The sequence below is a fragment of the Pleurodeles waltl genome, chromosome 9, assembly GCF_031143425.1.
Source record: "Pleurodeles waltl isolate 20211129_DDA chromosome 9, aPleWal1.hap1.20221129, whole genome shotgun sequence".
In the NCBI taxonomy this organism is placed as follows: Eukaryota; Metazoa; Chordata; class Amphibia; order Caudata; family Salamandridae; genus Pleurodeles; species Pleurodeles waltl.
Window position 1 is genome coordinate 502,209,793 of NC_090448.1, and position 19,161 is coordinate 502,228,953.

General features: G+C 43.5%; 1 protein-coding gene across 9 annotated transcripts in view; it reads right to left on the reverse strand.

Moving 5' to 3' along the window:
* SYNE2 (spectrin repeat containing nuclear envelope protein 2) overlaps positions 1 to 19,161 on the reverse strand; it is a 1,823,309-nt gene that overhangs the window by 275,362 nt on the left and 1,528,786 nt on the right. For all 9 annotated transcript variants that reach the window (XM_069207355.1, XM_069207357.1, XM_069207362.1 and 6 more), the window contains 2 exons: positions 13,237 to 13,384; positions 12,475 to 12,569 (listed from right to left, as the gene is read on the reverse strand). In XM_069207355.1, the coding sequence (XP_069063456.1) occupies positions 12,475 to 12,569; positions 13,237 to 13,384 (243 nt within the window). The remainder of the gene's footprint in view (positions 1 to 12,474; positions 12,570 to 13,236; positions 13,385 to 19,161) is intronic.

Below are 19,161 nucleotides of genomic sequence, written 5' to 3' on the forward strand. Positions count from 1 at the left end.
CCACCCTCCTGTGCAGGTTTTTGGGCGCCTGTAGAAGACTCTTTACTATCTTTGTTTTTGGCTGTCTCACCACCTTTCCCCTGGGGAGGTTTTGTGACCCCTTTCTTTTGGTCACCCCCTGTGGAAGTTTTGGACACCCTAGTCTTGACCCAATGGTCCGCCTTCTTTCCCAATTCTTGGGGAGAAATTGGTCCTAGGTCCACCAGATGCTGATGCAGTTTATCATTGAAACAATTACTTAATAGGTGTTCTTTCACAAATAAATTGTACAGCCCATCATAATCATTTACACCATTGCCTTGAATCCAACCATCTAGTGTTTTTACTGAGTAGTCTACAAAGTCAACCCAGGTCTGGCTCGAGGATTTTTGAGCCCCCCTGAATCTAATCCTATACTCCTCAGTGGAGAATCCAAAGCCCTCAATCAGGGTACCCTTCATGAGGTCATAAGATTCTGCATCTTTTTTAGAGAGTGTGAGAAGTCTATCCCTACACTTTCCTGTGAACATTTCCCAAAGGAGAGCACCCCAGTGAGATTTGTTCACTTTTCTGGTTTCACAAGCCCTCTCAAAAGCTGTGAACCATTTGGTGATGTCATCACCATCTTCATATTTAGTTACAATCCCTTTGGGGATTTTCAACATGTCAGGAGAATCTCTGACCCTAGTTATGTTGCTGCCACCATTGATGGGTCCTAGGCCCATCTCTTGTCTTTCCCTTTCTATGGCTAGGATCTGTTTTTCCAAAGCCAATCTTTTGGCCATCCTGGCTAACTGGATGTCCTCTTCACTGGAGTTATCTTCAGTGATTTCAGAGAGGCTGGACCCTCCTGTGAGGGAGCCAGCATCTCTGACTATTATTTTTGGAGTCAGGGCTTGAGAAGCCCTGTTCTCCCTAGATAGGACTGGTGGAGGGGATTCTTCCTCCAGTTCACTATCATCCTCCTCTGTGTTATCCACAGAGGGGTTGGCTCTATCATACTCTGCCAACAGCTCCTGGAGCTGTACTTTGGTAGGTCTGGAGCCCATTGTTATTTTTCTTATGTTACAGAGTGACCTTAGCTCTTTCACCTGGAGATGGAGGTAAGGTGTGGTGTCGAGTTCCACCACATTCATCTCTGTACTAGACATTATTTTTCTAAAAGTTGGAATGTTTTTAAGAATCTAAAACTAGTTCTAGAATCTAATTCAAACTTTTACAAACTTTTAAACTCTAAAAGAAATGCTAACAGGGACTAACACAAGGCCCTAGCAGGACTTTAAAGAATTTAGAAAACTTTTCAAATTGCAAAAATCAATTTCTAATGACAATTTTGGAATTTGTCGTGTGATCAGGTATTGGCTGAGTAGTCCAGCAAATGCAAAGTCTTGTACCCCACCGCTGATCCACCAATGTAGGAAGTTGGCTCTGTATGTGCTATTCCAAAGTAAGGAATAGCATGCAGAGTCCAAGGGTTCCCCTTAGAGGTAAAATAGTGGTAAAAAGAGATAATACTAATGCTCTATTTTGTGGTAGTGTGGTCGAGCAGTAGGCTTATCCAAGGAGTAGTGTTAAGCACTTGTTGTACATACACATAGACAATAAATGAGGTACACACACTCAGAGACAAATCCAGCCAATAGGTTTTGTTATAGAAAAATATATTTTCTTAGTTTATTTTAAGAACCACAGGTTCAAATTTTACATGTAATAGCTCTTTTGAAAGGTATTGCAGGTAAGTACTCTAGGAACTTTGAATCATTACTTTAGCATGTATACTTTTTACATAAAACACAATCAGCTGTTTTAAAAGTGGACACACTGCAATTTTCACAGTTCCTGGGGGAGGTTAGGTATTGTTAGTTTGAACAGGTAAGTAAGGCACTTACAGGTTTCAGTTTTTGGTCCAAGGTAGCCCACCGTTGGGGGTTCAGGGCAACCCCAAAGTTATCACACCAGCAGCTCAGGGCCGGTCAGGTGCAAAGGTCAAAGAGGTGCCCAAAACGCATAGGCTATAATGGAGAGAAGGGGGTGCCCCGGTTCCAGTCTGCCAGCAGGTAAGTACCCGCGTCTTCGGAGGGCAGACCAGGGGGGTTTTGTAGGGCACCGGGGGGGACACAAAGTAGCACAGAAAGTACACCCTCAGCAGCGCGGGGGCGGCCGGGGGCAGTGTGCAAACACGCGTCGGGTTTCCTTCAGGTTTCAATGGGAGACCAAGGGGTCTCTTCAGCGATGCAGGCAGGCAAGGGGGGGGCTCCTCGGGGTAGCCACCACCTGGGCAAGGGAGAGGGCCTCCTGGGGGTCACTCCTGCACAGAAGTTCCGTTTCTTTAGGGGCTGGGGGACGCGGGTGCAGGGTCTTTTCCAGCCGTCGGGAAATGGAGTTCGGACAGTCGCGGTCAGGGGGAGCCTGGGGATTCCCTCTGCAGGCGTCGCTGTGGGGGCTCAGGGGGGGGACAACTTTGGTTACTCACAGTCGTAGAGTCGCCGGAGGATCCTCCCTGAGTTGGTTGTTCTCCACCAGTCGAGTCGGGGTCGCCGGGTGCAGTGTTGCAAGTCTCACGCTTCCTGCGGGGAGTTGCAGGGGTCTTTAAATCTGCTCCTTGTAACAAAGTTGCAGTTCTTTTGGAGCAGTGCCGCTGTCCTCTGGAGTTTCTTGTCTTTTTCGAAGCAGGGCAGTCCTCAGAGGATTCAGAGGTCGCTGGTCCCTTGGAAAGCGTCGCTGGAGCAGGTTTCTTTGGAAGGCAGGAGACAGGCCGATAAGTCTGGGGCCAAGGCAGTTGGTGTCTTCTGTTCTTCCTCTGCAGGGGTTTGTCAGCTCGGCAGTCCTTCTTCTTGTAGTTGCAGGAATCTAATTTCTAGGTTCAGGGAGAGCCCTTAAATACTAAATTTAAGGGCGTGTTTAGGTCTGGGGGGGTTAGTAGCCAATGGCTACTAGCCCTGAGGGTGGGTACACCCTCTTTGTGCCTCCTCCCAAGGGGAGGGGGTCACATCCCTAATCCTATTGGGGGAATCCTCCATCTGCAAGATGGAGGATTTCTAAAAGTTAGAGTCACCTCAGCTCAGGACACCTTAGGGGCTGTCCTGACTGGCCAGTGACTCCTCCTTGTTATTCTCATTATTTTCTCCGGCCTTGCCGCCAAAAGTGGGGGCCGGGGCCGGAGGGGGCGGGCAACTCCACTAGCTGGAGTGTCCAGCGGTGCTGTGACAAAGGGGTGAGCCTTTAAGGCTCACCGCCAGGTGTTACAGCTCCTGCCTGGGGGAGGTGTTAGCATCTCCACCCAGTGCAGGCTTTGTTACTGGCCTCAGAGTGACAAAGGCACTCTCCCCATGGGGCCAGCAACATGTCTCTAGTGTGGCAGGCTGCTGGAACCAGTCAGCCTACACAGATAGTCGGTTAAGTTTCAGGGGGCACCTCTAAGGTGCCCTCTGTGGTGTATTTTACAATAAAATGTACACTGGCATCAGTGTGCATTTATTGTGCTGAGAAGTTTGATACCAAACTTCCCAGTTTTCAGTGTAGCCATTATGGTGCTGTGGAGTTCGTGTAAAACAGACTCCCAGACCATATACTCTTATGGCTACCCTGCACTTACAATGTCTAAGGTTTTGCTTAGACACTGTAGGGGCACAGTGCTCATGCACTGGTACCCTCACCTATGGTATAGTGCACCTTGCCTTAGGGCTGTAAGGCCTGCTAGAGGGGTGTCTTACCTATACTGCATAGGCAGTGAGAGGTTGGCATGGCACCCTGAGGGGAGTGCCATGTCGACTTACTCATTTTGTTCTGACTAGCACACACAAGCTGGTAAGCAGTGTGTCTGTGCTGAGTGAGGGGTCTCTAGGGTGGCATAATACATGCTGCAGCCCTTAGAGACCTTCCCTGGCATCAGGGCCCTTGGTACCAGAGGTACCAGTTACAAGGGACTTATCTGGATGCCAGGGTGTGCCAATTGTGGAATCAAAAGTACAGGTTAGGGAAAGAACACTGGTGCTGGGGCCTGGTTAGCAGGCCTCAGCACACTTTCAATTCAAAACATAGCACCAGCAAAGGCAAAAAGTCAGGGGGTAACCATGCCAAGGAGGCATTTCCTTACACTGACCCATTATCTCAAGATGATATTGATCTCATCCACAGTCTTTTGTTTCAATTTTACCAATCATATTACCTTACACTTATGTTCCTCACAAACTGGCAAACTATTCTGCCAACAATGTCTTGAATATACTGAACTGTGTAAAGTGAGATACAGGTTTGTGATCACTGCCTAAAGACTCCCTATTTTGAAATCTTTCACTAATTTAAACTCTTCCAAAGAAATTATAGCATAATCAATTAGACTTGAAGATTTCCAAACATAGTTATTCTGGCAGATCACTTTTACACCTCCAGTTAATAATGTCCATATTTAAACTGTCCAGTATAGTCACTAATGTACTACCTTTTTAATCCCCTGCTATCTGAGCAAAGACCTGGCAAGGGATTCCTAATGCATTATCCTTCTGTGCCTGTAAATCTTCAGCTGATACTTAACTTAAAATATTTGCATTAAAATCTCCTATCAATAAAATTGAGATTATTGGAAATTTCAAACTGAATATTTCAATCAGTGATATTAGGTCTTTTAGCTGTCTATCTAGGTACTTCTGTTGTGAGAAATAGCAATTAACTATACAGGGAGTGCAGAATTATTAGGCAAATGAGTATTTTGACCACATCATCCTCTTTATGCATGTTGTCTTACTCCAAGCTGTATAGGCTCGAAAGCCTACTACCAATTAAGCATATTAGGTGATGTGCATCTCTGTAATGAGAAGGGGTGTGGTCTAATGACATCAACACCCTATATCAGGTGTGCATAATTATTAGGCAACTTCCTTTCCTTTGGCAAAATGGGTCAAAAGAAGGACTTGACAGGCTCAGAAAAGTCAAAAATAGTGAGATATCTTGCAGAGGGATGCAGCACTCTTAAAATTGCAAAGCTTCTGAAGCGTGATCATCGAACAATCAAGCGTTTCATTCAAAATAGTCAACAGGGTCGCAAGAAGCGTGTGGAAAAACCAAGGCGCAAAATAACTGCCCATGAACTGAGAAAAGTCAAGCGTGCAGCCGCCACGATGCCACTTGCCACCAGTTTGGCCATATTTCAGAGCTGCAACATCACTGGAGTGCCCAAAAGCACAAGGTGTGCAATACTCAGAGATATGGCCAAGGTAAGAAAGGCTGAAAGACGACCACCACTGAACAAGACACACAAGCTGAAACGTCAAGACTGGGCCAAGAAATATCTCAAGACTGATTTTTCTAAGGTTTTATGGACTGATGAAATGAGAGTGAGTCTTGATGGGCCAGATGGATGGGCCCGTGGCTGAATTGGTAAAGGGCAGAGAGCTCCAGTCTTACTCAGACGCCAGCAAGGTGGAGGTGGAGTACTGGTTTGGGCTGGTATCATCAAAGATGAGCTTGTGGGGCCTTTTCGGGTTGAGGATGGAGTCAAGCTCAACTCCCAGTCCTACTGCCAGTTCCTGGAAGACACCTTCTTCAAGCAGTGGTACAGGAAGAAGTCTGCATCCTTCAAGAAAAACATGATTTTCATGCAGGACAATGCTCCATCACACGCGTCCAAGTACTCCACAGCGTGGCTGGCAAGAAAGGGTATAAAAGAAGGAAATCTAATGACATGGCCTCCTTGTTCACCTGATCTGAACCCCATTGAGAACCTGTGGTCCATCATCAAATGTGAGATTTACAAGGAGGGAAAACAGTACACCTCTCTGAACAGTGTCTGGGAGGCTGTGGTTGCTGCTGCACGCAATGTTGATGGTGAACAGATCAAAACACTGACAGAATCCATGGATGGCAGGCTTTTGAGTGTCCTTGCAAAGAAAGGTGGCTATATTGGTCACTGATTTGTTTTTGTTTTGTTTTTGAATGTCAGAAATGTATATTTGTGAATGTTGAGATGTTATATTGGTTTCACTGGTAATGATAAATAATTGAAATGGGTATATATTTTTTTTTGTTAAGTTGCCTAATAATTATGCACAGTGATAGTCACCTGCACACACAGATATCCCCCTAACATAGCTAAAACTAAAAACAAACTAAAACCTACTTCCAAAAATATTCAGTTTTGATATTAATGAGTTTTTTGGGTTCATTGAGAACATGGTTGTTGTTCAATAATAAAATTAATCCTCAAAAATACAACTTGCCTAATAATTCTGCACTCCCTGTAATAAAGTCTATAGAAGCATTTCTCACCCTTATTAATTTTCAAGCCCAAATTGTAATAGTTAAAAACTCCTGAGACTCACAAAAAATTATTTGCACCTGTATAATATGTTTTACTGAGACCAAAAATGCTAATCCCCCTGCAGGGCATCCACATTTTCCCTTGAAAGCGGCCACACTAAAGACTGAATAATCTTTCAGAATATGTTTGTTATTTCCCTGGTTTCATGCAGGGTAATAAGCAACAAGTCTTTCTCTTCCAAAATAGACCACAGTGAATTCAAATTTATTTTCAAACCAGCTATGTTCCATGACAGGAACAAAGCATCACCTTCATCAGGATCTCTGGAAAAAAAGGTCTTATGGCCACATTTTGTAGAAGGGTTGCTCCTGCCACCCAGTGCCAGTCCTACTCATAATTGTTAAGCTGTTTGTCAGATTTTGTATATATTTGTCTTCCATTCACTGATTTTGTTTTGACAATCCTCTCTCTCATATCTAGCCGAATAGCTCCCCTAACCAATGTGATTTAGTGTTGATGGGCTGTGCAACAATCGGCTTACATTGGGAACTAAACCGGTTACTTTCAGAATCCCAATAATTATTGACTGTACTTGAAGGAAAGTATAATTTCTCATAGATATTATAGCCTGTTCGACATAGGTCGTTAACTGAATTAAGAACTCCTTCTGCCTCAATTTTAAAGTGAAAATGAATCACAACATGTGGCCAGCATGCTGCTGCATCAGCTGCCTTTGGGAATAAAACCAAAGCTATGACCTAATACACTATCTTAGACACTGAGGTATTGTTTTGAAAAGAGAGAATATCCTAACTCTGTTTAGGCACTCTTCAAGGATATGATCTGCAAAAATATCGACCAACTATAGAACCCAATTTGCGACATTATATTTGATTACATGTCGATTACCTATCTGAGTGACTTTGTGACAGACCTCATAACTGTATACATTTTTGAGCTGTTACTGGACTTGCTGCCTCTAGATACAGTATAACTACATCCATACCAGTTGACAATGTGGGGTCAGTATGCGCCTTTACTAATATCTCACTTAACTCCTTAGACATAGCCAAATCAGGTAATGTCAGCTGTCCCCCCGCCCTGAAGAACCACTTACAGCCACACGCAAGCTTTAAAACCCTTTTTCCTTTTTTGTAATTCTGTGTTTCCGCACTTTCCTAGTTTTCATATTTATGAGGGTCATAGCCTGCTTTTATTTCTTCTGAAACAGCAGAAACACTTTGTTTATCTTGTCTTCCTCTCCTTCACATTCTACCTCAACCCTACCTGCTCCTGGGTCATCCACTGAACTCAATAATTTAATTTCAGTGAGAGCGAGTTGTAAGCCAGTGACGTCAACTGTATTTGCAGGCCCCGCCGCTTTCCCATAAGGACATCCTTGGGGAATAATACTTCTGCTGTGTCCCTTTGAGTTAGCTTGTGACAGTCCAGTTTAATTGCCGTCTTGACACTAGGCATGCTAAACTCCAGTGCCTCTTCTGTGTATGTTAAAGGGACCATGCTTTCCTTACACTTGTACTTCTGGTCCTTTAACCTTACATCCGATAAGAATTGTAATATCATTAAATTAGTGCCCACATTATGTTCTGTGTCCTTCTCTAATTTGGACACTAAATGGACAACCAATTCCAATATTTTACTCATAGAAGTCATCCAACTTGTATTATTTAAAACAAAACCTCTCTTGAAATGATTTACTTGAGCTACAGGGGCACTATCTAGCAGTAGTTCTGATTTCAGGGACTGTGTTTGATTCCATATCACCGACCTCCTTAGTAGAAGATAGGTTGATTACATAAGGAAGAGAGAATCTCCTAACTTTATCTGGCTCCACGTTAACTTAATTGGGAGTTTTCAATAGGTTCAGTTGATTCTACTGATTCATTACGAGGACCAGTCAAGTTCCCTTAACTTCAGATTACTTGAACATAGAGGCATATCAATCACACCCTTTGCGTCTCCTTATCTTTCCAAATTATCCAAGATTAAGTTTTCATTTATTTATCCATATTTAGGGCTCAGAAAGGTAGCCCGAGACACTCCTATGTCCAAATCACCAAGCTTAATTTCAGACACATCTCCATTGATGGAAAAAGCAGGATTCTGACAGCATGCATTATGACTAGGGTAGTTTTGGATCAATGCCTTGTCTTGTAAAGCACCCTCACCAGGTAACACTGAGTACACACAAACTGACTCGGTTTGCTGATCTCTTTGCTATGAACGTCTGCATGCACATCCACCTGCACTTGATCACATCCTTAATGTGTCGGTCCCAGACCCTACCCCAAAGTTACTGGACCCATTATGTTTTGACCTTAAATCTATAGGTGGAAGGATCGAAGGTATACTGGTGTCAATCGCATCCTTTGAGTTCCCTTCTCTTGCAAGATTGAGTTGTCATTTTTTTTCCCTCATGGAGGAGTCAGATAGGTAACCGGAGACACACCTATATCCGAGACCCCTAGCATAACTTCAGGCACATCTCCAGCGGCGTTCCAATAACCTGTATTATGGTTAGGGTAGTTTTGAAGTAAAGGCACTGCCTGGTAAAGCCCCCTCATCAGGTAACACACACTGAGTAAACACAGCCTGACTTGGTTTACTGATCACATTGTTATGAACATAAGCGTGCATTTCCATCTGCAGTTTGTGCACACCCTTAATATTGCTGTTTTTACTTAAATTAACAACCAGTGTGTCCGTTCTGAAACATTCCCCAAAGTTACCTGTCCTATTATGTTTTGTCAGTGAACCGAAAGAAGGAAGGATCAAAGGTATACTAGCATCTGCTGCTTCACACCCACTTTTGCACTCTTATTCTCTGATGGAAGTGGTGGACCATCTTTTCGTACCGATTTCATACAGGTCTGCATCGAGTAGCTAGATGCTTCTGTATTCTTTGGGACACAGTATCTTTTCAACAGTTCCCTTCTTGTCATCACTCGAGATATCAAGACCAGCAACTGGCTTGAGGACAAGTCCGAGCAAACAAGTATGGATGGCTTCAAAACCATACTCTGATTCATGGGAACAACATCATCATCAGCTGGAATTTCCACCAATGCAATTGTATTACAGTCACTACTTCCTGTTGGAACACCTTTCCAGAAGCTTTATTTGATGTACAACCCACTACCTTGTCCCTGTGCGCCTAACTATTTCGTCCTGCCGCATGCCCGCCTCCCCTCTGCTCCCCAGAGGGAGCAGGTGCAGTGATCACTTGTTGCAGGGACCAGTAAGGGTGTCAGATCACTCACTCTGCACCACTCAGCTTCCAAACTACTCTCTGAAATGTAAGCTGCAGTGTTATGGTATTGCTGGAGTTCGTGGAATCCGTGGATGCAGCAGGCACAAGCACGGCAATAAGGAAGCGGGGAGAGCCCTAACATGGTGACAAACCATTTAAGGAGGAGGGAACAAAACACTCCTCAGTCTGGTACTCCATCCCTTAATATTGATGCAACAATTACTACCTCATCTGTCATCTTCATTACAGTACTACTCTATGAGGGCCAGTTCTCAACACAGATAAAAGCAATTCTTTCACAGCTCTGGTCCCTAATTTGCCCCAGAGGTGTCTACAGGGCCCCTGTTATCTAGGTATTTGTGGGTTATCCCATGTATGTTAGCATTTGCTCTGATGTAACAAGTGTAAAGATAGCATCTGTGTTCTCCAGCCTTCTGCTTCAAGAAGCATGAATATATTACATGTAGAGGGAGGACTGGAAAGAGAAAACTCAAGTCAGTTCCCATGACAGGTTTGCCTGCTGATCCCCAGGCACTAGAGTTTGTTTGTTCTCTGGGCTCTCTTGCAAACATACTTTCATCTCTCTTTGGAAAGTGCCCGCATCCAATGCATGAAACTGGAAGATCACCAGCGTTGCAAATTATGAAAGTCTGCATCAAGAAGTGTAACCAGGCCACATATGTGGTCCAGGAAATCCTTCTCAGGGTCACTTCATCTACAGCCTGGCAGTTTCATGTACACTTTCTTTCGGACGTGTTTGACTGACTCTTTGGGTGATATGTCTTCCTCCCTCTGAGTAAGGTTGTCTTCTCATATACTGAATATGACAGCCATCTTAGCACTCAGAAACATTCACGTTTTTTAAACGAATAACAAAACTAACAAAGTGGCTGTCTGACCAGGAGAAAATGTTCTGAGATTTCATAAGTACCTTACTTCCGTGAAAGCTAAGCACATTGTCTCATAACGTTTCACACAGTTGTCAGGACAACCCATACTGCTTTACAAATGAGAGATGGTTTAAACCTGCTGGGGAGCTCATAGGTGCAGTTAAACACAGATCCGAGGAGTTCTAATGTATCTACAGGTCTGAATTACTGGAGGTAGAACATGAATTTTAAGACATGCTGAAAGCTAATGCTTTTGGTGTACAGCAGGCAGAGTGGAAACTGCAGAGATTGGCATAAAACCTACAGGCCAGAGTTCAGGAAAGGCAATGCAGCACGCCAACCTGCAAGTGAATATGTCCCTCTGAAGTTTGACTCTTACTCATTCTGTATATCAATCGGAAAACATATTACTCATGAACAAAGCTAAAAGTATCTGAGTCAAGGTTCTGAGAGTATTCTCATGGAGTATGTCATTTATAGGCTTTGCATTAATAACTTCCACTGGTTGAAGTCTGCTCTGCCAGTGAGTGCATCATTACAACCTTGCATGAAATCAGATGTCTTCACCCTATTCTGGTGGACTAAAAGGCAACCGAGACACTCGAGCATTCATTCTCAACCATAAACTGACTGATGTCATAAGTAGACAGCCATAAGTTAAATAAGATAGAGGACAAGAACTTCCTTGTCCTCTTTGAGGCATTTTAAAATGAGGATTATTGTATTAGATTTCAAAGGCCCCTAAAACGTTTGACAGTTTTCTTTTATTAGCTCATAGGATTGGGTGGCTGTATTCTTGGTAGAAGGATGAGGGCCACAGAAATCATTAAGGCAGTTAGGAGAATGCAGAAAAAAGGATCTGGCAATTTGTTCCAAATGCAGTGAAATATCACCTTTCTATGTCTGTGGACAACACAGGGGTTAATTCGATCACCATCATATGGTGCAGTTTGCAAGATTTGTTATAAAGATTGGTTGTTAAGTGTACAGCATGGAGGGAGCCTATTGATGTGATCTATATTCTTCTAGAACAAAAGGGAGAATATTCTTACCTGTTTCTTATTGTCCTCAGAAAGGGTGAAGACTCTGGAAGGTAGTTTACTGTATCCCACCCTCACATTTCTTTGTCAGACCTAAGTCAGACACTAGGTGGATGGTGTCCTTACCAGAATATCAAAGACTGAGAACATGAAACACTACCACAGCAACACAGCCAAGAGTGCCAGAGAGAACCCTTGTCTAGCAGGGTCGATGCAGAACAAAAAAACTAAAAGCAGCACACTTAAATGGTGGAGGTGCTGCCACCCACACCAGGGGTGTAACAAACATGAAAAGGTGAGGCATGGCAGTAACTGTTTGCTAGTAAATAGCATGTAGAAAGAGACTCATAGCACAGAAAATAGTCAGAGGTAAGGAAAGTACCCATATAGTTTCCAAACTGCCACTGATGCATTTATTCAATTTCTTCCCCACCTCCAGGAGATCTGCTGGATGGGGTCAGTAGCTGACTCCACCTGTACATCCTCATAGCATAATACTGTTCTCACAGTTTAACCTAAGGCAATGGCAATTAGTTATAGTTGTAATCCTTCGCTTGGTGGGAAACAACTGAGCAGAAAGCTAGTGCCACATGAAATGCAAGTATCAAAGGTGTGAGGCGCTTTCTACTGCTAAGTCCACTTCCACCCTGGCCAACGTTTTCCCGTCCCATAGAAGGCTATCCCTGGTGCTACAAGGCAATTACTGTGTCATGATGTTACCTTAATAATGCCCTCAATATATTGTGGCTTACAACAAGAGATGATCATATAGAGTCAGTATAGATGAAATAGTTGGAGGTCCAAAAATGGATGTGTTTTCAGCACTTTGTGCTTGTTAATAGTTGATGAATATGACTGGTTTAGTCTTAAAAATAATGTACTTTCTATACATTTTATGTATCCATCTAAATGGTTTTGTTAGGGTCTTTACAATTTTGTAGCATCCAATCACCTGAATTTAGTGTAATTTTTTACAAGTAAAAGTGCATTCTTAGACCACTGACAATAATTTGTAATAAATATTCTGGAACTACGTACCTGTCTTCTACCTCTTCTGTCTCCAGGAGATGAAGAGCTTTAGTTAAAAGGGAACTTAAAATTTGTTGATTGACAGCAGTCTCTGCTTGGAACTTCTATTTGCAACAGAGGAAACAAAAGCCAGACTGGTTAACACATTAACTATTAAAATGATTAAGCACAATTTGTAATTGCTAATATTGTGACATGTATCAACATTGCCAGAAAGCTATATTTTACATTTTCACACGGTGTCAATCTCTTGGTGATTCTTGAAATGATTCATCAGACTATTCAGACATGAGGCAACAACAGGCAGATGCAGCACCGGCTTTATGTTAAGGGAATAATAGACAGTATCCTATGGCATGATCACTAGCAGACAGCTACATAAATGCAAATAGCATCCAATATTCTACAAATACTATGGAAGGAAGCATAAGCATACCACCTTGACTATGTCAGCAGATATTCTGCATGAGACCCAACACATATTAGCACTATACAAACAGCTGTATGTGGGAACTCTTTAAATCTTATAGCATACTACACAGCTGAGTGATATTTTCAGGATTGTGCTAAGACCATGAAGTGATAATGGTAACAACCAAGTGCCGATAGTGGAGAAGACCTGGTACATAAGCAGGTTAACAATGGTGCAGGTTAAGAAATGCTATACGTGAAGACTAACTAAGCACTCTGTTAAGTGAAATCTGGGAATGGTGGTACCTATCAGTCTATTAATAACAGCACCAATTGGAAAGGCTTATTTTCTACCCATACCTCATATGCCTTTTGCTGCTTCATAAGGCCATCAATATTGTCAGCAATATCCATTGGCAAGCTAGTCTCCATCTTCTCCAAAAACGACATCCAACTTTCACACTTTTGGACAAAATTCTTTTTTTCCAAGTTATCCCTTTGAAGCTCACTGTAAAATTAAAAGGAAGAAGAACCACATTAAAATACCTTCAATGGCTGGTCAGAAAATACAAATCAGAAGAACTAGGAGCTCAACCACTACCTACTTCATCATCATACTCAGAATTAAAGAGTGTTGGTTCAGTCAGTAATGTCCTGCACCGCAAGCTCTGAAATTCTCTTCTTGTAGTAGTGTAGGAGGAAAGGAATTACCAGGACTTTAGAAGATCCCTGAAACGATATCTATTTCATTAAGATTGTGATATCTCAACTTGGACATACTCCTACTCCCTCTGACCATGCTAGGAACCGAGGCATCATTCTGGACAACAAGCTAACCATGATGCATCAGGTCAACTCTGTCTCCTCCTTCTGCTTTTTCAGTCTCCGTGTGCTTCGCAAGATATTCAAACAGCTACCCCAAAGCTCAATGCACAATAACCCAGGCCCTCATCTCCAGCCGACTGGACTAATGCAACGGGTTCTACACAGGGATCAAAGATCACATCTTCTAATGACTACAGACCATACAGTGTGCTGCAGTCAGACTTCTCTTAGATCTCCCTAGACAAACCCACATCACCCCCTACCTCGGGGAACTCCACTGGCTCCCTATACAGAAAATATGTCAGTTCAAGCTCCTGACTCATACATACAAGGCTCTACACAACTGACCCACCTCTTGAGCATGAACTTCCAACAGGGAAACCAGACCTCCCCCATTTTCTGCACCCCCAGCCAGATGGTAGCCCTTGTAATTAGATATGGAGAGAAACTGGAAGGGGAGTGTAGGGGAAAGCTAACCACACCTGTAGGTGGGCGTAGCCAGATCTGAACCTTCAGGAGAGATATTTTCCATCATTAGTGTTTGAGAAACAGTGAGTTCTGGGACAAAACTGTGCCATGCTTTGCAGGATGTCACCACAGAGGGTGGCACCCTGCACCCCACTGGTTGAGGGTGCCCCCTGCTTGCCAGCCCAGAAACCTGGATACATATGGAAGAGCTGCCCAGCAACTCAGATCCCTGCTGGAAGAATTTAAAAAAATAAGGACTGCCCTGCTGAACCCCTAGTCTTCTTCTAGAAGGACTGCACTCTGAAGGATTGCACCTGCTGCACACCCTGGCTTAACGCAAAAAGGATTTTGCCCTGCTTCTAAAGATTCTGGAGTCAACTCCCTGTAAGCAAAAGGTACAAAGAAGCTACCAAGAGTCTCCTGCATCATGTCCAGCTGACCAGCATCCAGTCGACCTTCAAGGATTTGACCAGGTGCTTTGTGGACATCCTAGATCTAATACCAAAGGAGGAACTCAGAGCATCTAGAACCTTGCATTGTGGTTCTGAACACTTCATGACCCAAAAAGGACCTTCTGGAAGAAGATTCTGAAGTTTGGAATCAATTGGAGAAATTCTGTTAAAAAGCTCTATAAGTGGACTGGCCCGTTGTCGAGAGTCAAGCCACCAACGTTGAACAGTGGCCTGGGCTGAGCTTCAGGTTTGCCCTGCTGAGGCTCCGGAGCTTTTAATCTTCAACAAGACTTCCAGGAGTTGTCTGAGGCATCGCACTGAGCCAAGCCACCGTCGTCGACCAGCAAGTTGATCTGAGCAGGAGACCCGCTCGAAGTTGAGAGAAAAAGAACTGAAAAAAAGTCTTAGGGCCAGATTACGAGTCTGACGGTCTCAAGACGGCCAGACTCAGGCTGTGGTGGTCTGACCCCCACATTACAAGTCTGCCAATCGGACTGCCAAAAGACCACAGTCTCCGCCAGGATCTCTGAATCTGATGGTCAGCACCACCCTGCCGATTACAACCATGTTCTCCACCAGCCTTTTCATGGCGGTTCAACCATCGTGAAAAGGCTGACAGAGAACAAGTGCTTGGGGTTACAGGGGGTTCCATGGCATGGGCAGCGCAGGAGTCCCCCTCCCGAGCAATGTAAGAATGCGCACTGTCTTCTCAGATCAACGTTGAATCTCCAGCAAGGGATTGCTCATTGAAAAACAATTTTGAAACAGGTACCTGAGGTCTAAAGACAATGTCACATCAGGTAGGGAGTTTTGGAGACATTTATGGGAAATGCTAAAACACACATGGCCAGTAATGCAGGTGAACTGTGAATGTAATTTAAGTACAATTCCACAAAAGTAGCTAGTGGCTACCCCTAAGGAAAAAATGTGCAGCTTCTAAAAAGTTGCTTAATCTTGCTTGAGCAAACATGCCCACACCAGGTGTGATTGGAACTGCACTGCAACAATAGAAATGTAGGGGCTTACCAGTTAAAATGACAATTATTGTAATTTGGGATGCCATAACATTAATACTTATCTCATCGACAGTATCAACATATTTGGACAGAAGTAATATTATTATTAGGATTTTACTGCAGGACTGTTCAAGTGGGTATTCAAGGGCAGGATCTAGGTCACATGTTCAAGATAACCACCAAATATGTAAAAAAAATCCATTCATATTCTGAAAACCTGCCATGGATCTATCCACCATGTACCAGCATTTGACCTACTTGCTTTAGAAGTACAGCATAGATCACCACTTTTCAGTACTACTTTTTTAGTTTTCATGGACAGTAGAGAGAGTATTCCACATAGCAGCTATAAATTTCAGGGGCAGAACCAGCAGACCCCCTCTAGGACACAGAATCACCTCTCAACAGGTAGCAAATAATCAGTAACTAAGAAATAACAACTCTCCCCATTCAACAAAACATTATTCCATATACGGACACTAAAGGAAGGCTGCCTCACACACTTTCTTCTTTTCAGTTTAATTGCTGCAATACAGTGTGTGTGGAGTCCTGACTGAGAACACAGTGAAAGATTAAGGGGGCATTTTCAAGCCAAAGTTACAGGGATGTCATTTTAAACATGCAAAACCATAGAAATTTAGCAGTTATAGTTAGAGTTATTTCAAGTAACTATAAGTTGTGCCCTTATGTAACTATAACTCGTGCCCCCGCCATGCACAGTTTTCACAGTAAACATTTAACTGCCAATATTACTTGATATTATCAATGAAGTTATTAAAGATGTCATGAGTGTTGCAATATGTGAGGTAATTAGCAGTACATTACGAGGGCTCCAGCTGTTGTTATCTGAGTTTATGTTTAGTTTATCTGTACTTTACACTTTTGTATACCTCTCCCACTCTATTAGCGGCATTATCATCATCAGGTTTCATCCTGACTGCTATGAACCAGGGAGCACTCATGAGATTTTCCAATAGGGTCCTATATAATACTAATAGCTAAAGGACCCCCCACCAAAAGTTTCACTTTAATATTGGGAGCCTTCGTATGGCAAAAAATAGTGCATATGCATGTTCAGGGGTGTATATATTATCTCTACACCTTGATAATGGTTAGGATGTATCAGCTCTTAGGCGTAGCCACTAAGGGTTTGAGGATGTTATCATAAGTCAATTACTTCCCCATGTCTTTGGTAAGATGTTATTAGCTGTCCTGTTAGTCAGGACAAACATACAACATGTAGTCAGGCATACTTGCCTGTTATTTAGAGCATCTATCAGTGCTTGAAACAGACACATCACAACGAGTCCTGGAGGCACTTATTGGAAAATTTTGAAAAAAGTGTGGAAATGGCCTCTCTGCAGGGTCACACCCAAACATTTTGTGTTCCTCCTCTTCTTTTTCTGACCTCATTTTTGCTGGCTCTAGGACTCTGGACACTCTACCACTGCTATCCAGTGCTAAAGTGCACGTGCTCGCTCCCTAAAACATGGTAACATTGGCCCATACCCAATTGGCATATTTAATTTACTTGTAAGTCCCTAGTAAAGTGCACTACATGTTCCCAAGGCATGTAAATTGGATGCTACTACTGGGCCTGCAGCACTGGCTGTGCCACCCACATAAGTAGCCTCTTAACCATGTCTGAGGCCTGCCATCGCAAGGCCTGTGTGTGCAGTTTCACTCTCACTTCGACTTGGCATTTAAAAGTACTTGCCAAGTCTTAAACTCTCCTTTTTCTAAATATAAGTCACCCCTAAGGTAGGCTCTAGGTAACCGATAGGGCAGGGTGCTATGTAGGTAAAAGGCAGGACATGTACATATGCGTTTTATATGTCCTGGTAGTGGAAAACCACTAAATTAATTTTCCACTACTGTGAGGCCTGCTCCTTTCATAAGCTAACATTAGGGCTACCCTCATATATTGTTTGAGTAGTAGAATCTGATCAGAAAGGGGTACCAGGTCATATTTAGTATGACCAGAATGGTAATAGAAAATCCTGCTTATTGGCGAAGTTGGATTTTATATTACTATTTTAGAAATGCCACTTTTAGGAAGTGAGCATTTCTCTGCACTAAAATCCATCTGTGCCTTACAGCCTGTCTCCAATCAACATTTGGGCCGGGATGATTGACAGCTTCCTTCTGCATTTCACCCGGACAACCACAAACACAGGACACTCAGTCACACCTGCACTCATCTGCAAACTGAATGGGTCTTCCTGGGCTGGGAGGGTAGAGGGCCTGACTATTACATTTCGAAGGCTAGTGGCCTGCCCTCACACAATGGACTGCTAAACCCCCTTCTGTGATCCTGACAGACAGACCTGTACTGAAAGGGGACCTTGTGCACTTCAAAATCACTCTTTGAAGTCTCCCCCCACTTCAAAGGCATTTTTGGGTATATAAACCTGGTCCCTCACCCCACCAATTCAGACACTTCTGGACCTGAACCTGCAACTTGTCAAGAGGAACCGCCTGGCCGCCCAAAGGGCTCATCAGGACTGCTGTGCTGAGAAGGACTGCTGCCCTGCTGTTGCCCTGGTGCCCTCTGACTTTGCTGAGAAGTGTTCTCCAAGGGCTTGGCTTGATCTTGCCTCCTGTTTTCTGAAGTCTCGGGGCCAAAAAGACTTCATCTCTTCAGTAAACTCCTTGTGAACCAAAAATCGATGCACAGCCTGCCGGAAATGATGCACAGCCATTTTTGTTGCTGAGAAATGGCCGCGCAGCCCTACCAGATCTACGCCCAGCTGAACTGGAATGATGCAGCCCGACTTCCTGAGTGACGAATCGACGCATCATCTGCCGTGCGACAGAACATTTTACGCATCGCCCACCCGATCGGCGCAACACCTGTGACTTCTTCACACATGGCCAGGATTTTCCCCTCATCATCCCTGGGCATCAAAAAAGATCCCCACATCGCAGTGAGGAACCAAGACTCCGTGCCGGAAATCGTCGTAAAGTCTCTTGCAAAGTGGATAGAAACAACGCATTGTCTGTGCCACGTCAGAAAATCTGACACACACCTTATTTTTCCACACGTCTCCTCCACTGCGGTCTCCGTGCGTGTTATTTTTGACGCAAACCAAGTACTTTGTGCAAACAAGAGACAACTGTTGATTTCTAAGATTTGAGACTCTTTTTAACCTTGCAAAAGTGATATCTCAACTTGTGCTTATTGAATCTTTATCGTTTTGACCGTAATTTAACCAGATAAATATCATATATTTTTCTAAAACTGTGTGGTGTATTTTTGTGGTGTTTTCCACGGTGTTAGTGAATGATTTATTGCATAAATACTTTACACATTGCCTTCTAAGTTAAACCTGACTACTCAGTGCCAAGCTACCAGATGGTGAGCACAGGATAATTGGGATTTGGTGTGACTTACCCTTACTAGGATTGTGGTCCCTACTTGGACAAGGGTGTATACCTCTGCCAATTAGAGACCCCATTTCTAACACACACATCATATAGCTCTTTTGTACCAGAGTGAACAAAGACAAACATGGCACTGTACA